This window comes from Lynx rufus, unplaced genomic scaffold, assembly GCF_022079265.1.
Source record: "Lynx rufus isolate CCGP_SWC_20201006 ecotype Redwood Valley unplaced genomic scaffold, mLynRuf1.p SCAF_3, whole genome shotgun sequence".
NCBI classification, from domain to species: domain Eukaryota; kingdom Metazoa; phylum Chordata; class Mammalia; order Carnivora; family Felidae; genus Lynx; species Lynx rufus.
The window spans coordinates 202,410,828-202,433,928 of NW_025814845.1; the positions used below are offsets into that span (position 1 = coordinate 202,410,828).

Below are 23,101 nucleotides of genomic sequence, written 5' to 3' on the forward strand. Positions count from 1 at the left end.
TGCTCTGAAAACGGGGTGCGGGTGCCCCTTCAGTGTCGGTTTTGCCTCCTTGGAGTGAAATGCTGGATCACACGGTACTTCCATTTTCAGTCGTTTGAGAAACCTCTACACAGTTTTCCACAGTGGCTGCACCCAGGTACCTTCCCACCAGTGGTTTCTCCCCATCCTCACCAGCACCTGCAGTTTCTAATTTTTGAGTCCGGACATTGTGACAGAAGTGCCTCGTATCTCCCTGGTGAGGGGTGACGTGGGGCACCTTAGTGTGTACGTGGCCTTGGAAAAGTTCCTATTCAGATCTTTTCCCCATTTTAAAATAGGATTATTGTTTTGTTGTTATTAAGGTAGAGTTCTTTATATATTTTGGATATTACCACTTTATCAGCTACATGGTTTGCACATTTTTTCCTTATTCTGCAGGCTGGGGTGTTTGTTTGTTTGTTTTTTCATTTTGCTGGTCATTTGTTCTGTGCAGACTCTGGTTTGGTCCCAGTTGTGTAGTCTTGCTTTCATCGCTTATGCCTTCCTTAGGTGTCACACTCAAAAGGCATCACCACGACCCATGTCAAGGGGCTTTGTCCTGTTCTCTTCTAGGACTTCCGTGATTTTCCAGTCTCTTTTTCTTTCCTTCAAAATTTTTTTAAATGTTTATTTTTGAGAGAGAGAGACACACACAGCGTGAGCAGGGGAGGGGCACAGAGAGAGGGAGACACAGAATCTGAAGCAGGCTCCAGGCTCTGAGCTGTCAGCACAGAGCCTGACGCGGGGCTCGAACCCATGAACCGTGATCATGAGCTGAGCTGAAGTTGGATGCTCAACCAGCTGGGCCACCCAGGTGCCCCGTATGGTTTTCCAGTCTTAAATTTAAGTCTTTAATGCATTTCTAGCTAATTTTTGTGAGTGCTACAAGACAGTGGGCCAGTTTTCCCGAAAACTTTTACTGAGGAAGCTTGTCTTTTCTACACTGAATGTTAATGGCTCTCATTAGGTACTGGGTGACTGTGTATAAGGGTTTATTTCTGGGCTGCTGGTTCTGTTCCCTGTATGTCCTTGTGTCTTTGCCAGTGCCATGGGGTTTTATTATGCCAGCTTCGTAATCCAGGAGCGTGGAGCTTCCCACTTTTTCTTTCTTAGTGGTTTGGCTATCTGGGGTCTTTTGTGGTTCTGTACGCATTTTTAGGATTGTTTGTTAAAAAAAAAATACCATTGGAATCATTCAGGGATCACACTGAGTGTGTAGTCAGCTTTGGGAAGTATGGAGATTTGGGCAGTATCGCTGGAGTCCGTGAACAGAGGATACTCTCTCTTTCTGTCCTCTGCACTTTTCTTTCGCCAGTGTCTTGTAGTTTTCAGTGTAGAGCTCTTTCACCAGTTGATTAAATTTATTGTTAAGTAGTTTATTGTTTTTGATGCTGTTGTAAAGGGGAGCATTTTATTTCCTTTTTAGAAAATTCACTGTTAACATAAAGAAAGGTTACTGAATTCTGAATGTTAATTTGCACGCTGCAGACGCACTGAAATCGTGGATTAGACCTGACAGTGGTTTGCTGGAGTCTGTGGGGTTTTCTGTATATAAAATCATGTATTCTGCAAACAGAGACAGTTTCACATAATCCTTTCCAGTTCTGACGCCCCTTCCTCCTTTTCCTTGTCCAGTTGCCCTAGCTAGGACATGCATTGCTAGGTTGAACAGGGGTGAGTGTCCTTGTTTCGTTTTTGATCTGAGGGAAGCTTTCAGCCTTTCACCATCGAGTGCGATGTTAGCTGTGGGCTTGTCATTTATTACCTTTACTCAGTTGTTCTGTTCCTTCTATACCGAATTTGTTGAGTTTTTAATCATGAGCGGGTGTTGCATTTTGTTAAATACGTTTTTTGCATCTACTAAGGTAAGATTGTTTCCTTTGATTCTTTCATTTATGAAGGACTGTGTTTTGGTTTTTTTTTTTTGTTTTTTGGTTTTTTTTTTTCAACGTTTATTTATTTTTGGGACAGAGAGAGACAGAGCATGAACGGGCAAGGGGCAGAGAGAGAGGGAGACACAGAATCGGAAACAGGCTCCAGGCTCTGAGCCATCAGCCCAGAGCCCGACGCGGGGCTCAAACTCACGGAGTGCGAGATCATGACCTGGCTGAAGTCGGACGCTTAACCGACTGCGCCACCCAGGCGCCCCTGAAGGACTGTGTTTATCAACTTGCATATTTGAACCATTCTCACATCCCAGGGATAAATCTCACTTGACCACGGCAAGGGATTCTTACAACGTGCTGTGAAGTTGGGTCTGCTAGTATTTTATTGAGAATTTTTGCATCTATATTCATCAGAGGTACTGGCCTATATATATATATATATATATATGATTTTTTTTTTTTTGCTTGAAGTGTCCTTTTCTGGCTTTGCTGTTAGGATAATGCGGGCCTTCCTTGTAAATGAGTTTGGGAGTGTTCCTTCCTCTTTTAGTTTTTGGAACCGTTTGAGAAGGATTAGTGTTAATTCTTTTAAAGTGTTCGGTAGAGTCACCAGTGAAGCCCACTGGTCCGGGGCTTTCCTTCCTTGGGAGACTTTTGATTATGGATTCAGTCTCCTTCGTAGTAATGGTTTGTGCAGATTTTCTATTTCTTCCTACTTCAGTCTTGGTAGGTTGTATGTTTCTAAGAATTTATCCATTTTTTCGAGGTCATTTAGTTTGCTGGTGTATGTTGTTCATAGCTTCTTACCATCCTGTGGTCATGAGCGATATATCAGCTGTCATGTCTTCTGTCTTTTACATAAAATTTTGTTCACGTGGCTCCTGTTTTCCTTGGTGAGTCTAGCTAAAGATTTGTCCGTTTTATGTTCTGTATTTCGCTTATTTCTCCTCTAATCTTTACCGTTTCCTTCATTCCGCCAGCTTTGGGCTCAGTTTGTTATTCTTTTTCTAGCACCTTGAGACACAGTGTTAGGTGGTTTACTTGCAGGCTTTCTTGTTTCTGTACGAGCGTCCTCTTAGCACAGCTTTTGCTACATCCCCCGGGTTTCTGTACGTTGTTTTCCATTTTTGTTCGTCTCAAGATTTTTGTTTAAATTTCTCCTTTGATCCGTTGGCTGTTCAGAAGAATGGTTTTTAATTTCCAGGTGTTCCTGAGTTTCTCGCTTTCCTCCTTTAACGATGTCTAGTTTTCTACCACTGTGGTCAGAGCTCAGTCTGTGGCACGGGCGTCAGGCCCACAGAGCCGAGTGCCCGGCCGGCCGTGGCTGCACACAGTTCCACCCGCCCCACCGAGTCACACGGGCACTCACCGCCGGCTCCTCTGCTTTGCGGGCCTGCTGCCATCTATCATCTGTCCGTGTAGTTCCATGTGACTTCTGCCTCTTCCAGTGTCACCTGTCCGTAGAGACCCCCATCCTCACCGCCTGAACCCAGGTCTTCAACAGATCTGTGAACTAACAAGGATTTGATGTCCCACAGAATGAGCCCAAGAACTCTGACCTTCCTGGTAAAAGACGCTTTTGGCTTCTGGGGAGGGTGAGGAACGGCCGGGGCACACGGTAGAAAGACTGAAAAGTTACAAATGGAAATTTATTAACGTGCAGAAGTTGATACAGAGTCGACAGGGAAGCTGAGAACAAGGAGGACCCCGGGGCTGGACAGCACTGCTGCTGGCTCACGTCCCCCCCGCCTGGTGACCGCAGCACGGGAGGACGTAGCCGTCTCCCCAGCTCATCTGCACGCTCTGAAAAGGCCTCCTCGTCGAGAACGGTTCTCCCGTGGGGCGGCCCTGACCGGCTCGCACCCACATTTACACTCAGGATTGGGCTGGACCCTCTCAGGGCTGCTGGGCCATCGGGTCACCCAGCAGGTTCGTTAACGAGCCATTTTCTCTGTTCTCAGATACTGTCGGAAGCCGTGGCCATCATGCAGCCTCTTGGTTCAGTGTCCACAGTCACTTTATGTTACATATTTAACATGTCAAAGTATCTGAAAGCTAGGTCTGCCCCCTAGGAGTCCCCCTCTGTTCCCCTCCACTCCCTCACAAACAGGAGAAATCCAGGCCCAGCTCGGTGAGTTCATGCACAAGGCACCTGCTCGGGGGACCTGCCTTTTCCTCCATTCCTTATTAACACAGACCTTTGAGTCTGAGGTTCCAGGCATGGACTGAGACACATCTGGACTGGGACAGACTCACTAAAGTGACCTCCTCTCCAACCCCCCCCCCCCAGCCTGGTATGGCTGTCCCAACATAGGACTGTTGGTCAGCCTGTTCCGGAGCGTGGGGGAGTGACCCTGGCGGCCTGGACATGCTGGTGGCGGGTGCCATGTGTGTGACCTCTGTGGTCACCTACAGCCAGGGGGAACTGCCCGTGTGCAGACACGGCGGAGGAAGGCAGGCCATGCTGGTTTCTTTTCTAACTTCAAGCTCCATGGTTATTGTTTATTTACTACCTCAGATTTTATCTTTTTCTAACCTCTTACTAGGTTCAGGGAGCAAGTTTCCGAGGCTGGAAAGAAGTGACTTCTCTGTTTAATAAAGACGATGAACAGCACCTGCTTGAAAGATGTAAATCCCCCAAGTCCAAAGGGTAAGTGTCCGTGGGTTCAAGTGCTATGGTCTCCAGGGAGGCAGGTGCCACGGGTGACGTTACCTCAAAACTGTGGTCCGTCCCTCCGTCTCGCAGGCAGATAGGAGGGTTTCCTTCCCCGGGGAGTAGACAGAAGTGGGTTGTACTAGTTTTGACATTCAGAAGACAAAACGAGTAAAATGTTTTTCTGGGAGAAGGTCACAAGGGTGGCTAGAAGGACCTTTTGAGAGGTTATGGAAAAGTGGAAGAAGGCGTTTCCTCAGACGAGCTCTTGAACTCAGAATTGTAAGTGGAACGCGTTAGCCTTCCAGGGCCTGTAGCCATGCTGGAGATATTCTAGCTTTAAAAAATCCAAAATCAAGGGAAAAAAGTTAAAAATGCAAAGGACTGGTGAGCTGTAAAAGATTTTGGAAAATTGAATATATTTAAACTGACACATTGACGTTTACTGTAACTAAAATTCTAAAAAGTGTATTTAAACACGAAAATACCAAATTCAGCAACAGTTAAGTGGTATTGCCAACGGCACGTCTGACTGGAGGGGAGTTTCTGCGAGCCGGACCGCAGACCAGGTGCTCAGTTGAGGCCCAAGGATGCCTGGGCGGCACCCTGGCCGTGACCTCTCCGCACGCCTCCGTGGCTGGACTGTGTGCGCGGGCCCCTCGGTCCGGGCCGGCTGTGGGACCAGCCCGCGACGCACACATCCTGACGCTCCGCGCCGCCCCCCCTCCCCCCAGCCCGCAGTGTCCCGTCTTCACGGGGCGTGGTTTCCACGAGTTCCCCACTCAGCGCTTCAGCCAAGCCTGCTAAGTGTGATAAGCCTGCTGAAGACCGATTTGATAAGAGGAACGTCCATCCCTGTGTTTCTGAATTTGACCCCGCGTTTCTTGTTGCACTCAAAACACTCGAGTGTCTCCCTGGGAGCCAGCTCTCTGCCTGTGTGCCGCCTGGCATGTCTTCTTAAAATACGGCCTTTGGTCTCTCTGACGTGTAGGGACTAAGTTTTCTTTTCTTTCAAGTTTGACGCTGCAGGTTTGTGTTCCCCTTCTAAATGATTTAAAGTTTTCACCAAAGAATGTTCTGTGTATACAGCAGACCCTGCTTGAGGCCCTGAGGGCCGCGGCCACCGACACTTGCCCTCTTGTCTCCCGCAGAGCTAACTTACGGTTGAGGGAAGAGCTGAAGACAGAGAAGAAATCGGGATTTTGGGACAATTTGGGTTTAAAACAGAACATACAGTCAAAGAAGCCAGATGAGATCGAAGGCTGGGAGCCTCCCCGACTTGCTCTGGAGGACGTGAGCGCTGGGCCAGGCGACCCCGCGAGCGGCCGCCCGTCCGGGCCGGGCTGGGAGGAGGGCGCTGGCGGCTGCAGCAAATACACCAGCCTGGCCAGCTCGGGGAACAGCTCGCGCTGGAGCCTCCGGTCGGCCGGGAAGCTGGTTGGCATCCGACGGCAGAGCCGAGGCCACCTGACCGACGACTGGGAGGAGCTGGAGTGACCTGCGGGCACGCCGCCCCCCAGAGGGGCCCGCGCAGCCCCTCTGGTGGCGTGCGGGCTCTCGGTCTGCTGATTCCCGGCGTGTCCATTTGCGTCGGGGCGTCCGGGCCTTTCGTGTGGACGGCGGGGGCTCTCCTCCGCGTGCCCACATTTGGACTGTCCCCCTCCGCGGGCTTGGCGGGGGCCCCCAGAGGGTGTGTGTGCGTCCGAGGCGGCCCCACGACAGCCCCCACAGCTTGGCGTCCGGCCGCGGAGCCGCCTCGCGCGGTCTTCATCATGTCCCCCGCCCCCCGCATGTGGCATCCGTGCGCCTCTGTGACTCTCGAGACCGTAGCAGCCGCGCCGTCCTCCCGTCAGCAGGAGTCTGTCATCCGGGCGCCAGACCAGTCTTCCCGAGGTCACGTTCAGTTGCATTTAACCCGGTTAACCCAGCAAGTTGAACTTCTTCTCATTTTAGATACCGGGAAAGCAGAGGCTACATTTGGTCAAGCGTGAAATGCCACCACGTGCACACGTCTTCGTCTTGTGCCCTGGGAGGAGGGGTCTCGTGTGCGTGCTGGGTGGTGGCTGTGGTCTCGACCCGCGTGCGCGCTGGCTGGTGACCAAGCGTGCCTGTCACGGGTCCTGAACTTCATGGCTTGATCTTCACATTCTCTGATTGCAGGTTAAGGAACCATAAAGGGTGGATCCATTTAGCCACTGAGTTTAGACACTCTTGTGTTTGGCAAATCCCGACTTGCTGATGGAGTTTAAACTGTATAAAACACTGCAAGTGCCTCTCTGTGATGTCCAGGTGTTGGGTGTTTGAAGGGAGGCCACACAGGTCTCCACAGCAGGTGGCACTCCAGTCTGTCTTAGGTAACGTGGTTTGAAAGAAAAGGCATAGGGGTTTTTTGGGTTAAAGACAAAAACCTCCAGTTACACTGTGCATACCTCTCGTGAAAAACACTGTCCTCCTCCGTGCTGCTCATTTAACCTTCTTGGGGGTCACCGCGCGGGCCTGACGGCAGGACTCCCAAGGGGGAACGGTGTCCGTCTGTCCTCTATCCATGTAGCTTTCTCCCGTCTTGTGCTAACTGAACAAGGAGCTTACCTGACCAAGTCTGGAAAGGGGGGCACGTTTTAGTGGTGTTTAGTCCAGTTTGTGTTAGAACCTTGGAATGCCGGGGGTTTCGCGTTGCAGGGAAAGCCTTGTTTCCTCAGGTAAATGGGTCGGTAGCTAGGCCGCCACCCCGCGTCCCCTCCAGCTATGCCCACGGTGGCGGGTTTATGCAAGGATTCTGCAGCGGGAGCCAGAGGCCCGGGGAAATAAACACTGTGTCTGAGGCTCTGCGAAGGTGCCTCGTTTGGGGGGGGGAGGGGGGGGGGGGTCCCGGCCGGCAGGTGTGAGTCGCACCCTGTGGGCCGCTGCAGAGTCATGTGGGGATGCTAAGTGCCTGTCACTCACCGCTGTGGAAGTCTGTGACGTGGGGTTGGCCACCTACGCCTTCATAATACTGTTTCTCAAATCTGAAGACAAAGCCAGATGGGAAGTGGAGCGTGCACTGTAAATCATTTTTCCTGTCTGCAAAGATTAACGTAAAAATAAACTCTTCTGTTGCATCTGATTACATGAAAATAAGTATGTTTGTGGTTTTTAATGTATTTATTGATGTGCTTTGGGAGAAAAGTATTTTTCCTCGATCAGAATTTACCAAAGCAACTTTGTGTGGTTCACAGGTTAAAGAGAATGTGGTTTTGATGTGGGGTTTTGTTTGCAGCCTGTGAACACACACCTTCACTGTGTAAAGTGGTCTGTGCTCCTCCTACTGTTGCTGGTTTTTTTTAAGGAAAGTGAGTGGCTTCAAAGAAAGTTAGAATTCATTCTTAATGCTGAGGTTTTTAAAAAAAATCAATTTCCTCTTTCATTATTAGTTTGCATGACTATTGGCATCTACTCCAAGGTAAATGCTCCGGTGACTTTAACCACTATAAAGCTAATGGCACTTTTCTTGATACCTTAAACCTCATTTTAAAATGCAAACAGTACGTGTAGACTTTTTCATAAATAAATGCCAATTTCAACCTAAGTTTCCAAGATGTATCTTTTGCATATCTGCCTTTTTCCGCCCTCAGTCTGTCAGGAGCCAGGTCGCAGCACCTGTGCGTGGGGGGGGGGGGGTGCGTGCTCTGGGGCTTAAAGATAAAAGCGTCGTAATAAGCAGGCTTTCCCTTCACGTAGCTAAGCACCAGGAACACATCCGCAACAGTTTTACTTAATCACCGAAGTGTTTTTCAGAGAGAGTGGGGTGCGGGGTGGGGGGGCCAGAGAAAGAGGGAGACACAGAATCTGAAGCAGGTTCCAGACTGAGCTGTCAGCACAGAGCTGATCTGGGGCTCAAACCCACGAACCGTGAGATCATGCCCTGAGTGGGACACTCAGCTGCCTGAGCCACCCAGGTGCCCCAGCACCTTTATCTTTTAAGAAGATGACCATCGCTTAGACAGAAGTCTTTGAGAAGGTGGCCCGTGTCAGAGGAGACAGGTACGTACCTCAAGAGCCGGGGAAGCACGCGGACGGACATCCGTGGGTCTCAGGGAGCAGGCACTTTCGGGGAGGCACGGGGGGTGGGGGGGGGCACTGATTTCCTTCCCTATCCATGGGTGCCTGAGTGGCGGTTTCCCTTCCTTGTCTCAGTGCAGAGCCAGTCCGTGTCCCGTCACCCTGGTCGTCCGCACCCTGCCTCACCCGTGGGGCCACGCCCCGGCTGCCCCCCAAACCTGCCTGCGGTGCGGGGGTCCCCGTGCATCCTGGGAGCTTCCTCTGCCCGCTCTCTGCTCCTGCTCACTCCTGGTCTCCTGGCTTCTCTGCTTATTCCTCAGCGGCTCTTCCTTTGCCTGTACAGAAGACCAGCGGGTGGCGCACTATTCAGTAAGCCACGAAGACTAATTGGCGGAGACCGCTTTTCCAATGATGGGATACTTTTCAATAAAGGTTCCCCACCGTCCCCCGGGTGAGGAGCTGAACCCCGGGGTGGGTTCTGTCGCAAAAGCAGTGCAGACCTCTGACGAGGCGGCGTCAGACATTCCCTGAGCGATTCAGTGTGCTCCTAGGGGCCGGGGAGCTGTCCCCGTCCACGCGTGGGTGGGCTGGCCGTGGAGGACTCGTCTGCTGTCAGGCTGGCCGTGGGCAGGTCCCTGCCGGTTCTGGACGCCGGTTCCCTGGAGCTGGGCTCCCACGGGATCCATTCACGGGCCCAGCCTGGGCCGCACTGAGGCACTGTATCCTCAGTACGAGGGGTTCACAGGGGCTCCCGCCTGGCCACGGCTCAGGTCCCAGGAGGGCTGGTCACAAGATGCTGGGCTCCCGGCCCAGGTAATTTATAAATCAGGCACAGCGATGATCACAACAGCATGCTGTGGGAGGAGTCACGGGAGCGTCGTCTTTCTCAGAACACCCCCACTGTGCTGTGCTGACCCTTCTGTGACGACCAGACAGGGCAGTCGCAGTGAGGGCAGTGACGCGGCCTCAGGCCACTAATGGCCATCTGGTTGGGAGAACACAGGAGCGAAATTGTCATTTCTTTGCTCCTGGGAGTGTGGCTGCAGAGGCTATGACCCTGGGGTGACCGCAGGGCCGGCTCGGATACCGACGTCCATCGAGGGTCCTTTCAGTAACTGCCGTCAGGTGCCTGTGCAGCCGGAGCCCCTCGGTGGGTGTCGGGAGCGCCTGGGCATCCCGGTGTCCCTCTACAGGGCACTTGGCAGGCCCTCCTAAACCCTCAGAGCTCCCCTACCTCCTCACCTCGTGCTGGCAGCTCCACTGTGCTTTGGTCGCACCAGGCTGGCCCTGGGAGCACAGGCTCTGGTTGCAGCACTGTGGTGGCGTCAGCAGCAGCAAGGCCTTCCTCCGGCACGTTGTGTCCAGACCAGGGTCTGCACCGCGTGCGGGTGGAACGGAGTCACCGTGCGCACAAGTGGCTGCGACCAGCCAGCTGCCCAGGCCCAGGGGTTGAAGCAGTGAGGTTGTGTGTGCTTGTATCTGGAGGTGAAAATATAGGCTCGTCAGGTGCGTCACCTGCCAGTAAGACTTTCAGTTCAGACCCTGTCTCTTCCGAGTATTCTTCGACTTTCTCAATAAAGCATTGGTGGCACCTTTCCGTAAGTAAGACGGCTGTCACCCACACGGCCTGGTTACGTCCTTGGTTTTGAAGGCCTGCCCTACACCATCCGCCCCGCTGTGAACGCAGTTCCATGCACATCTCCTTCCCGGGGAGCCGGGCTCCACCACAGCCGAGGACCTGCTGGGACGGAATCCGTTCTCCTCAGCGGGCACCTTTGGGTCTGCTGCAAGCCTCCCCCACCTCCTGGCCTCTCACCCACGGTCTCCGATTGAACCAGCACCACGTTCCTCCTCCACGGACCGAAGGCCGTTCACGCGGCGATCTCGGGGACTTCCACCTGGGCTCTTCCCTTTTCGCGTAAAAAGGAAGCACTTTCTGTGACGGGCCATCTGACAGCCCAGCCAGCTACCAAGTCACTTTTCAACACTTAAGCATTTAGATGTAAACTACAGACATCACGACATTTCAACCCTAAATGCTGCCAGTATACACATCTAAAAATGATACTCCCCTGAACCACCACTGTATCACAGGCACAACTGACAAAATTATTCAAGGAGAGTTTTCCATGTGGCTGAAAAATGTCTTTTTAGCTTCTTTTTCCTCAAAACCAGGATATGGTATATGAATCGTATCTGGCTTGGTAAAAACTCATAAATGTTAGACGTGGTAAGTTAGGGTTAAGTTTCCCCAAGCAGTGGAGGCAGGTCTGCCATGCTGGAGGCTGTGTCCCTTTCCACCATCCTGGGTGGGCGCCATCATCAGGACGTACCCACGCAGGGGTCGGACACTCCGAGTCGGTCTCTGGTGCCGGCCAGGCTGCCTCCCACCTGTAGTCTGGTGGCGGGTCTCCAGAGGCTCCGATCATGTCGCCAGGCCCTTATAACCTCCGTCTGTTGGCCCGGATTCTCATGTCCACCTCGGTAGCAGCCGTGCTGCGCAACAAGGATGTCCATTTGGATGGATAAGCGTATGCAATTAGAAATGGTCTTAACATGGTTTTCCAGAATTGCAGAGGAGAGATTTTCATTTGGTGATAAAGGCTGTGTATAATTTCAGCTTTCCGAACAACTCATTATTACTGATCTCTGTGGGATTACTTCCATCGACTGTGATTTCCTTACTAAGTCAAGATCAGTGTTAGAGTTTTAGGAAAATATTTACAGGATTTTAAAAAGTGCAAAGTTTAACTATTTTCAAGAAAGCTGAACAAGTCTGGAAGTGGAAGGGGAATACCATTCACTCCAGTGGAGTTCGGAGAAGTGGGTTCCCCCAACCCCCCAATCACTAGAATTTCAGAATTCTCCTCCCTGGAGACTTCAGAACCGGTCAGTAGGGTACCTGGAGAGACACCAAGAATTTCTGTTCCGAAGGAAGTCTCCAAGCTCAACACGTGGAAGCACACGAAGCCAGCTTTCCCAGGAACCAGAGGAGAAACCATCCCTCCGGAGACACTCAACTCGGGCTGCTCCGGGAGGGCACCACATCCTCCTCTCTCCCTCACTTTATGTTTGGGAGCTTATGTGTCTTCAAAAGTAACATAAAAATATTGGGAAAATGTATCCAAATATGAATAATCACCTCAAGTAGAATTATGGGTAGCATTTAAAATTTTCTGTGGATTGGCTTTTTAAGAAAGCTTTTTACAGTGGACATATACTACTTTTTGAAATACCTGTTACCTGTTTTGTTTTTTTTTTACTGCAAAAGTAAAATGGAAAATATCAAACATACTTTTCTATAAGCAATGGGTTGGCAAACTACTGCCTACTAGCTAAATTTGGCCCACCACCTGTTTTTGCATGGCCCACAGGAATTATTTTTACATTTTTAAATGGTGAAAACACTTAAAAGAATCCTATATCACAACACACGGTAAGTCTATGAAATGCATGTTTCTGTGTCCACAAAGTCTGGCACGTGGCACAGTCACTCGTGGGGAGGCTGCCTGCATCGCGGTGTCACAGCCAAGCCCTTGGGGGTAAGGCAGCATGTAGCCCACAAAGCCCAGAATGTCTACACGAGTCTGCTAAGCCTGGGTATAAAGTCCTGTGTGTACCCACCCATCCGGCCAGTGATGACCCCATTTTGTTTTATCGAGGTGCCCCTGACTGACCAAAGACATTAAAGTCAATCACAGACATCCTATAATTTTATCATCTTCGTGTTGTTTAAATAAAGAAAACAGTTGAGAATTCATCAAGAAGATCGATAATCACACCTGCAGCCAACAGTGATAGAATTGAAGGAGGAAATTGGAAACTCCAGGGTACAGTGCAAAAAACATCAATCCCTCCACTTTCAGTAAGGGATAAAATCCACTGAGTGGTAAAACAATTTACCATACACGTTAACAGAGAGAAGGGAAAAACATGATCATTTCAACCAATGGAGAAAAGCCACTTGGTAAAAATAAATAGATAATTAAGATAGGATTCTGCCTGATCCTACAAAGGGACATAAAAAAAGCCCACAAGTAACATCCTCCTTATTGACAAAAGACCAAGAGCTTTTCCTCTAAGATCCAGAGTGAGACAAGGACCCTCTCTCACCACTCCTTCTCCACATAGCACTGGAAGTCTTTGCCACAGCACTTAGACAAGAAATAAAAGGCATCTGAATTGGAGGAAGACACAAAATTATGTTTATAGATAACATGATCTTCTTTGTAGAAAACCCTAAAGATTCTTCCAAGACAAAAAAAAAAAAAAAATGAAGAAAACCAAAAACCACCAAAAAGTGTTAATAAACAAGCTCAGGAAAGTTGAAGGATAAAAAATCAGCATCAAAACAACAGATGCATCCATTTATACACGCTAACAATGAGAAATCACAAAAGGCAATTAAGAACATTTCATTTATAAAAGCAACAAAGAATAAAATACTTAAGAATAAACGCAATGGCAGAGGCTAAGTATTGTACACCGAAAACTACAAAACGTGGCTTAAAGAAACTAGAGGAGACACAGATACATAGACCCCCCTGTGCCTGTGGGTGTAAGACTTCATATTAAGACGGTAGCACCACCAGATCGATCTTTAGATTAAATGCAATCTCATCAAAATCCCATGGCATTTTTTTGCAGAAACAAAAAAGATGGTAAAATTTACATAGAATCTCAAGGGATCCCAAGTAGCCAAAACAATCCTGAAAAAGAACAAAGTTGGAGCACACACACATCCTGATTTCAAAACGCACTATGAAAGGGCACCTGGGTGGCTCAGTTGGTTGAGTGTCCAACTCTTGATTTCAGCTCAGGTTATGATTCCAAGATCTTGGGTCGTGGGATTGGGCCTCACGTCAGGCTCTGGGCTGAGCACGGAGCCTGCTTGGGATTCTTCCCTCCCTCTTGGGAGGGAGAGAGTGGGAGAGAGAGGGGCTCCCTCTGCCCCTCCCCTACTTGTGTGCACTCTCTCTCTGTAAAATGCTACAGTAATGAAAATAGTTTGGTCCTGGCATAAGAACACATTTAGACCAATAGAGACCAATGAGTAGAACAGAGAGCCTGGGAAGAAACCCTCACACCATGATTTTAGACAAGGGTGCCAACACCATACAGGGACAGAAAGGGCAGTGTTTTCAACAAATGGTGCTCGGAAAACCGGATGTCCACACATGAAAGAATGAAGTCAGGCTCTTACCTTCCACCATACCTTTCACCAAATGCCTAAACACAAAACCTAAATAAAACTAAAAGCCTTGGACAAAAGCAGGGAGAGAATTTCATGACCTTGGATTTGTCAGTGATCTCTACAGAGATGAAAAGGCCAGCCAACAACAGGAGAAAGAGAGAAATGGGCTCCATTAAATTGCCAAGTGTAAGCATCAAAGACATAACCATGAGAAGACAACCCGCACAGTGGGGCAGGATCTTCAAGTCACATACCTGTAAGGAGTATCCAGAATATAGGTAGAACTCCTGCAACTAGACAACGAAAACACAACTTCACTAAAACGTGGGCAGAGGACTTGAACAGACCTCTCTCCAAACACAACACACACATGCCAGCGGACACACGGAACGATGCTCAACGTCACTCTTCATCAGGGACATGCGAATCCAAACCACCAAGACACCTCATGCCCGTTAGGGTGGTTACTGTACAGGAACGAACAACAACCTCAGAAGGTGACAAGTGTGGGAAAAATATGGAGAAGCCGGACCGCTTTGGCATTGTTGGCAGGGTATGAAATGGTACAGGGTCTGGGGAACACAGTACAGCACTTCCTCAAAACAGGATTAACACAATTAGCAACTGATCCAGCAGTTCTGTTCCTGGGTATTTATCCAAAGGAGTCAAAAGAGAATCTTAAACTTTTTTTTAATATTATATATTTTTGACAGAGACAGAGGATGAGCAGGGGACGGGCAGAGAAAGAGGAAGACACAAAATCCGAAGCAGGAACCAGGCTCTGAGCTGTCAGCACAGAGCCCGACGTGGGGCTTGAACCCACAAACTGTGAGATCATGACCTGAGCAGAAGTCGGACGCTCAACTGAGCCACCCAGGCACACCGTTCTTTTTCTTTTTTTTTTAATTTACATCCAAATTAGATAGCATATAGTGCAACAATGATTTCAGGAGTAGATTCCTTAGTGCCCCTTACCCATTTAGTCCAGCCCCGCTCCCACAATAACCCTCCAGTAACCCTGCAGTCCTGGAGGGTCCCTCCAGTAACCCTGTTTTCCATATTTAGGAGTCTCTTCTGTTTTGTCCCCCTCCCTGTTTTTATATTATTTTTGTTTCCCTTCCCTTATGTTCATCTGTTTTGTCTCTTAAAGTCCTCATATGAGTGAAGTCATATGATTTTTGTCTTTCTCTGACTAATTTCACTTAGCATAATACCCTCCAGTTCCATCCATGTAGTTGCAAATGGCAAGATTTCATTCTTTTTAATTGCTGAGTAATACTCCACCGTATGTGTGTGTGTGTGTGTGTGTGTGTGTGTATACACATGACATGACATGTATACACACACACACACACACACACACACATATATATATATATATCACACCTTCTTTATCCATTCATCCATCAGTGGATGTTTGGGCTCTTTCCATACTTTGGCTGTTGTTGATAGTGCTGCTATAAACATTAGGGTGAATGTGTCCCTTCGAAACAGCACACCTGTATCCCTTGGATAAATACCTAGTAGTGCAATTGCTGGGTCGTAGGGTAGTTCTATTTTTAGTTTTTTGAGAAACCTCCATACTGTTTTCCAGAGTGGCCGCACCAGCTTGCATTCCCACCAGCAATGCAAAAGAGATCCTCTTTCCACATCCTCACCAACATGTGTTGCTGCCTGAGTTGTTAATGTTAGCCATTCTGACAGGTGTGAGGTGGTATCTCTTTGTGGTTTTGATTTGTATTTCCCTGATGACGAGTCATGTTGAGCATTTTTTTCATGTGTCGGTTGGCCCTCTGGATGTCTTCTTTGGAGAAGTGTCTATTCATGTCTTTTGCCCATTTCTTCCTTGGATTATTTGTTCTCTGGATGCTGAGTTTGAGAAGTTCTTTGTACATTTTGGATACTAACCCTTTATCTGATATGCCATTTGCAAATACTCTTCCCATTCTGTCAGTTGCCTTTTAGTTTTGCTGATTGTTTCCTTTGCTGTGCAGAAGCTTTTTATTTTGATGAGGTCCCAGTAGTTCATTTTTGCTTTTGTTTCCCTTGCCTCTGGAGACGTGTTGAGTAAGGAGTTGCTGTGGCCAAGATCAAAAAGGGTTTTGCCTGCTTTCTCCTTGAGGATTTTGATGGCTTCCTGTCAGACATTGAGGTCTTCCATCCACTTTGAGTTTATTCTTGTGTATGGTGTAAGAAAGTGGTCCAGGTTCATTCTTCTGCATGTCGCTGTCCAGTTTTCCCAGCACCACTTGCTGAAGAGACGGTCTTTATTCCATGGAATATTCTTTCCTGCTTTGTCAAAGATGAGTTGGCATACGTTTGTGGGTCCATTTCTGGGTTCTCTATTCTGTTCCATTGATCTGAGTGTCTGTTCTTGTGCCAGTCCCATACTGTCTTGATGATGACGGCTTTGTAGTATAGCTTGAAGTCTGGGATTGTGATGCCTCCTGCTTTGGTTTTCTTTTTCAAGATTGCTTTGGCTATTCGGGGGCTTTTCTGGTTCCATACAGATTTTAGGATTATTTGTTCTAGCTCTGTGAAGAATGCTGGTGTTACTTTGATGGGATTGCACTGAATATGTAGATTGCTTTGGGTAGTATCGACCCTTTAACAGTATTTGGTCTTCCTATCCAGGAGCATGGAATCTTTTTCCATTTTTTTGTGTCTTCAATTTCTTTCATAAGCTTTCTCTAGTTTTCAGCGTATGGATTTTTCACCTCTTTGGTTGGATTTATTCCTAAGTACTTTATGGTTTTTTGTGCAACTGTAAATGGGATTGATTCCTTGATTTCTCTGTCACTCCATTGTTGGTGTATAGGAATGCAACTGATTTCTGTGCATTGATTTTATATCCTGCAACTTTGCTGAATTCATGAATCAATTTTAGCAGTTTTTTGGTGGAATCTTTTGGGTTTTCCATATACAGTATCATGTCATCTGCAAAGAGTGAAGGTTTGACCTCCTCCTGGCCAATCTGGATGCCCAGGCGCCCCATTCTTGAGGACATATTTACACACCCATGTTCACAGCAGTCAAAAAGTGGAAGCCACCAAGTTTCTGTTCACAGATGAACAAAACAGAACAACAGGATATTATTTAGCCTTAAAGAGTCAGGAAACTCTCACACCTACTACAACACAGATGGACCTTGAGGACATTATTTTAAGTGAAAAAGGCAGTCACAAAGGGACAGATGCTGTGTGAATCCAGGTATTGTATGTATCCAGGGTAGGTCATCCACGGAGACAATAGATGGCAGTGCCAGGGGCTTGGGACCAGAAGTCAGCGTTTAATGGGGACAGAGTTTCAGTCTGGGAAGGTGGAAAGTTCTGGAAGGGGACAGTGGTGGTGGCTGTTCAATCTGAATGTACTTAATGCCCTTGGACACTTACCAGTGGTTAAGATTATGAATTTTGTGTGTGTTTTACCATAATTAAAGTTTTAAAAACGACACTGGAGTTTTTTGCATAAAGAGTAGAAAGGTGGTTGTATTTACCTGCGCAAATTCCTCAAAATGACTACCAAATAAAAGTGATTTTTTCTATTCCAAAAAAACAAAACCCAACGTGACGTGGCAGGTCGTATCCTAAACAGAAGAGCAGTGTCGGTCGGAGGAGTCCAGGTGCCTGGACAGCTGCCTCCTGGCTCCTCTCTGGCTGAGGGCCACAAGCCCAGTTCTTGGCTGCAGCACTTGCTGCAGGCCTGACCCTGGGTGAGAGGACAGGACAGCGAGGGACACACGGCGGGTCACCCACCTCTTCCAGCGTGGGTGGTCTGTGGGACAACACCTGCTGCCACGCCACCCCCGGGGCTCCAGAGACACCCACTCAGGTCAGTCACGGGGACACTGATGTCTGCATGCCAGGAACCTGTGCAGGACAACAGACGGGCAAGGCTGCATTGAGGACCGGGTGGAAACGGGGACTGTCAGCCCGGAGGGTGCTGGCAGGCGGGCGCCCAGGGCGGGTAGGTCCTGACGGCCTTCCTCGTGTCTGTGCACACCCTCTGGTGGGTCACTGCGCAGTGTCTGATGGCACGCAAGGTGGGGAGGAGGGAGGAGGACGGGTGGAGCATGATTTGCACACACAGTTCATGAAGGAAGTGATGTGATGTTTCATAAACCATGAGCGCTTTTGTTTTTTTGGTTTTTTTTTTTTTTTACAAATTTTTAAAATTTATTCATTTTTTGAGAGAGTGCATGAATGGGGAGGGGCAGAAAGAGGAAGACACAGAATCCGAAGGGCTCCAGGCTCCGAGCTGTCAGCACAGAACCCGACGTGGGGCTTGAACTCACGAAGTGTAAGATGATGACCTGAGCCGAAGTCAGATGCTCAACTGACTGAGCCACCCAGGCACCCTGACCTTTTGCCTCTTCAAACTGGTTTTCAGAGGGCAGCACCCGTCACTGGCAGTGACTGTGGAGAAAGCATCCTGGCCGTTGCTGAAGCGCAGGCTCCTCGGGAGAGGAGCTCCAAGCAAACACGCAGAACCGGGCGGCCTTATCCTCTGACACGGAGCAGGTTTTCCGACAGGGAAGCTTCTCAGTAACCACGACTCACATGGAGTTCTACCCAATGTTTAAAGGAGAATTAACATGAGTCCTCCACACACCCTTCCACCAGAGGGCAGCTGGACCACTTCCAGGGCAAGGTCATTCTCGGAAGCCGTCTTCACCCTGGTGCCCAAACCAGGCAGCACGACGACGTGCAGACTGAGGCCTCTTACAAAAAACCCCGCACCTGACGCCGGAAGACCCAAACCCACAACCATGTACGCAGGGCCTCAGCTCACAATGCAAGGGTGGTGCAACCTGCAGAGATCAAGGGATGTGGGCGCCTGGCGGGCTCAGCTGGTGGTTGAGCTGGAGCCCCACATTGAGGGTAGGGATTAAAGATAAAATCTTAAATTAGCCAATGTGATACCCAAATAGGATGAAGGATGAAACCACATGATCTCAACAGATGCAGAAAAAACACTTGACAGAGTCCAATACTCATAATTTAAAAACTCCCCAAAAAGTAGAACTGGAAGCTTCACCCTCAACCTGATAGAGGCGTCTGCAGAAAGCACACAGCTGACCTCGCAGCCGCCCTCACATGAGAGAGACGACAGACGTCTACACCCTGCTGTTAACCTGGCAGTTCCAGTCCGTATTCCCCGCTGCCGAGGATGGGGACTCGTGTCGCTGCTCGTAAGGAATCTATACAACTGCTCTGGGCCGAGTCAGGGGTTCAGCAAGGTCAGAGGACACAAGCGAACACATGTTTTACACAGGTGTCTGCACAGCAAGACAGTGGCAGCATTCACGCACGGCACGCGTCAGACGCAGTCAGATCCTCGAATACGGTCTCACAGCAGACCTACTTCTCAGGACCAAGGCCTCAACAGTCAACAGTGCCACCTGCTGAACTGTGACCGGGACCGCCTCGGTCCTCTGTGTCCACACCGGGTGAGAAACATCTTTCTGTGCCTTGAGACGGGCGAAGTGGGGCTGCGTCTGGATGGGCTTCCTGGGCTGGCAGTGCCCGCAGGGCTCACCTCATGCATGCCCCGTCTCGGGACCAAAGGCCCATGAGACTGACCGCAGGGTCTCCAGCTGTCCGTGCCCTCATGCCTCCCCGTCCCCTGCTCTGGAAGGCTCTCCACAGACCGGAATTCCCAAGTACCTGCATTCCACGGTGTGGATTTACGACCAGTCTGCGTCTCGCCCCATCCTGGAGGATGGATCTGTGCCTCCACGTGGCTGTTTGCTGCCTTAGTCCGCGGCCTCAACTCCGTGTCTTCCTGGACACGGCTGAGATTGCCACTAGCTCGGACCGGGCTCGTGCACGCACCTGGGCCTCGCGCATCCCAGGTCTGGGTCTGACTGCGTCCCCTGTGCAGAGACAGGCTGTGCTCCTGTCCCTGCGACACCATCACCATTGTTTGGGGGAAAAGAGCCCAAACTTCAATATCCTCTTAAGAAGAAATCAACACAAAAGGCAACCGGCAAAAGGTACACGTCAGGTAACCGACCAAAAGCAGAAGCGAACGGCCGACAAAGAAAAGGAAATGTCGCCGCGCCTCGTCCTTCCCTTAGGAAAAGTGCCGAGGGAACAGGACGTGGGGGCGGCCGTCCTTAGGGACTCAACACCGTTGTCTCCGGTTGTGACAACTTCTGTTCACAGGACAGTCTGAAAACATCCTTCGACACGTTCGTCTTGAGGAGGTACCAGCTGCACAGCCCGCGGGCCCTGACAACAAAGACCGGCCCGGATGGTGCTGAGCAACCAATGAAAACCATGCTTTCCAAATGCTGTTGAGAAAACGGTTGCTCATAAAGTGAAAACGGTAAACGGAGGCTTACGCTCCACGAGAAGCTCTTACACAAGACACAGACGCCCTGGGCTCCACGGCCATTCCGCGGGAAGCGACTGTGCACCGTGTACAAGCTGTGCCCCCAGCATCCGGGCAATACAGGACAGGACACCGAAGGTGCAGAATCTTTACTTACAAGTATGCAAAACTGCAAACCATTCCAACACACTTGGCAGAAACAAACACTGAAGGACAAAGTAGAAATGATTCCGCGGGGGGGTGGGCGGGTGGTCCCTGACACTACTGAAAGACCGGAATCCACGATGTGTTTCTCTCCAACAGCGGGTGGGGGTGGCAACACCCTTTCTAGCAAGAGACAGCAGGCCCCTCCAGGGGCAGGGTTATGGGGGATTTTTATATTCTTTTTTTAACACCTTTATTTTCAAAATTATCTAAAATAGACGTGCATTATTTTAAAAATAAGGCAATCTTTTTTAAAAGTTTAAATAAATGATATCAAAATCACTCACACTTTTCCAGAAAGATGCAAAACAGAAGCTCCATCGGTAGACAGACAAGATTTATTACTCTGTCTGTAAAAGGAGCTCCAGTACAGGGCAGTCGAGGCCGAGGGCTGTCCCTCCTCCTCCTTGCCATGGCGCATGCTCCGTGGGCGGCTGCTGCCCCGTGGTTCACCAGGAGCACCCCACCACCGCCTCTGCCGGCCACGAACCTGTGCAGAGCTCACAGCCTGACCACCGAACACAGAGACACCACACGTCTCCCAAGGTTCAATGCGCAGAGGGTTCACTTGGACACAGCCAGTGCAGTTAACACACACGAAGAAAAATAAATACTCTGCACCCAGTATCTACAAGGTTCACTTACTCTGTCCCCTGCCTCTCATGACTACGAAATCAGGAAACTATCATTGGACAGTTAGGAAGAACAGCATTAGCTGTTAGTGTCAGCTCAGCACACAGTGTGGTGCTAAAAATCCAGAATCTGACTGAACCGTACTTATAAATCTGCAAAGTTGCCAATTTTAGTAGACTTGGATGAAAAGGACTTTCCAGAGGAGAGAGTAGAAGTGCTTTTGCTTGGGTTCCCTCACCCCCTTTGTAACTGAAACCAGCCCCACAGCCCTGGCCACACGGGGGGGGCGTTCTCCACGTCGTCCTCGTCCTCATGTCCCTATCCTCACCGCTGGCTGCTGCCTGGTGTGGGTGCCACCCGGTGTTGACGCCCCTCCCGCAGCGACGGCACCTTCAGAACCGGAACAGGTCGATGAAGTGCTGTGGAGACACAGGCATGAAGCAGCTGTCGGGGTCGGCGGCCGTGCAGGGGTGCCCCGAGTCCTGCGGGGGGAGGGAGAGGCGTCAGCACCCAGCAGCTGCCCCGTCACAACACGTGGGAAGTACACGGGCCACGGCAGTTTGTCAGAAGAGATAGGGGCCGGGGGTTTCTGCCTCCCTGGCCTGGCGCCACACGCTGTGTTCCCCCGCAGCCGCTCTGCTCCCACCCTGCCCCGTGGGGTCAGGCCCACGCCCATCAGCTCGCAGGCAGCGTGCAGCTGGGGACCAGGGTCACACCTAACAGGACAGAGGACTAAGGACACAGGCTTTCTGTGGACTGAGAGCCCAGGCCGATGGGAGCCCTCGGCCACGCCAGGGCAGCACCTGCGCGGGAGGTCTAAGGACTAGTCTACGATTTCCCCTCCGGCTGAGCCTGCCGCTCGAGCGCTGGCCTGCAGGGTCTTCCCTGAACCCTGGTGGGGCTGGAGCGAGCAGGAGCCCACCTCTGGCCGCAGGCCCCACGCATGCTGGGAGCCCAGGCCAGCCGGTCGGTGGGGAGCATGCATGGGACGCGACACAGGCCTGGTCTAGCACGGAGGTACCTTGAACAACAAAGCAAGGCGGCAGTCCTTCGAGATCGTGGAGAAAGAACCGGGAGGAGTGCGGGCAGGGGCGGGAGAGAAAGGAAAACCAGCATTAGAGCGAGCGAGAGAGTGGGCTGCACTGAACACTGGCTCTGATAGCAGGTGTTTGAGTGTTAACCAGAACCATCGGGTAATTAGACCAGGCCACACACGTGTCATTAAAGCGAGCGTGGGTGGCAGCACCGAGGACCCCTCGACTTGAGGATGGTCCTGTGGCAGCGACAAAGATGCCCGTTTCCACATCCACCTCCACTGACCACTCGGTGCCCAAGCTCTTCGCGACTGTTCACTAGAACACGCAAAGCAGAGCTGGTGTTTCCACGTACGTTTTGTACTGAAAGGTTTACAACAGGTTTAGGAAAGCCCTTTGTTCCTTCCCTCACAGCTGAGCGCCTGCTGCTGAATCAAGTGAACTAGATCCCACAGGTGCCAGGAGCCTCGTGGCCACCCGCCCACCACCCACTGGGGTCAAGAGGAAGGAGACCACCACCCGCCCGCCACGCGTGGGCCTGGCTGCAGGGACCTGGGGCTGGACACCAGCGTATCGTCACTGCGTCGTGGAGGCAGAGTGCACGAGGCAGCCCGGGAACCTCCTGCACACAGGCATAGCCAGCTGTGATCACTCCCACTCCCACCCAGAGCCCCAGACCTGCAGTGTCATCAACACTGGTCTCTACTCAATCTGATCTCTGGTGGCAGACACCCCAAGACAGGTGACATGGTCCCAGGCAGTACCTGGACTCTGTCTGGCTCCCAACACCCCCCCCCCCCAACCTGACACCACTCTCCCTGGAGCTGCGGGGGCGGGAGGGGGGGTCCAGACACTCAGCTGCAGAACAGGCAGGAGGAAGGAGCAGGGCCCCCAGTGTAGGCACTGAGCAAGGGGCCCTGAGACCAGATCGCATGCGGGGACCCGCTCCAATGGCATCGGGACACACCGTGGTGGGTTGGCATCAGTGCTGGGACTGCAGACAGAGGTCGGTCTGGTCCTGTCAGGTGAGGCCCCAACACCTCTCTGTCCACAAGGACCTGTCGTGTGTGAGACGCGGCCCCCATCACACTATCGTCTGTGCCCT

The 23,101-nt window shown here is 50.6% G+C and overlaps 2 protein-coding genes across 8 annotated transcripts in view; one reads left to right on the plus strand and one right to left on the minus strand.

Annotated features, from left to right (window-relative positions):
* Positions 1 to 8,122, plus strand: part of TDRP (testis development related protein) — a 41,468-nt gene extending 33,346 nt beyond the window's left edge. Inside the window, exons 2-4 of one of the 3 annotated variants that reach the window (XM_047090412.1) lie at positions 3,353 to 3,470; positions 4,451 to 4,554; positions 5,709 to 8,122. In XM_047090412.1, the coding sequence (XP_046946368.1) occupies positions 3,432 to 3,470; positions 4,451 to 4,554; positions 5,709 to 6,054 (489 nt within the window). In that variant the 5' untranslated portion in view covers positions 3,353 to 3,431 and the 3' untranslated portion in view covers positions 6,055 to 8,122. Of the gene's footprint in view, positions 1 to 2,098; positions 3,471 to 4,450; positions 4,555 to 5,708 lie in introns of those variants that run through there. The other 2 variants (XM_047090411.1, XM_047090410.1) reach the window with 2 other exon arrangements.
* A 9,954-nt stretch (positions 8,123 to 18,076) lies between these two features.
* The window catches only part of FBXO25 (F-box protein 25), a 54,088-nt gene continuing 49,063 nt past the window's right edge, over positions 18,077 to 23,101 (minus strand). For all 5 annotated transcript variants that reach the window (XM_047091492.1, XM_047091491.1, XM_047091490.1 and 2 more), the window contains one exon: positions 18,077 to 21,444. In XM_047091492.1, coding sequence (XP_046947448.1) covers positions 21,355 to 21,444 — 90 coding nt within the window. In that variant the 3' untranslated portion in view covers positions 18,077 to 21,354. The remainder of the gene's footprint in view (positions 21,445 to 23,101) is intronic.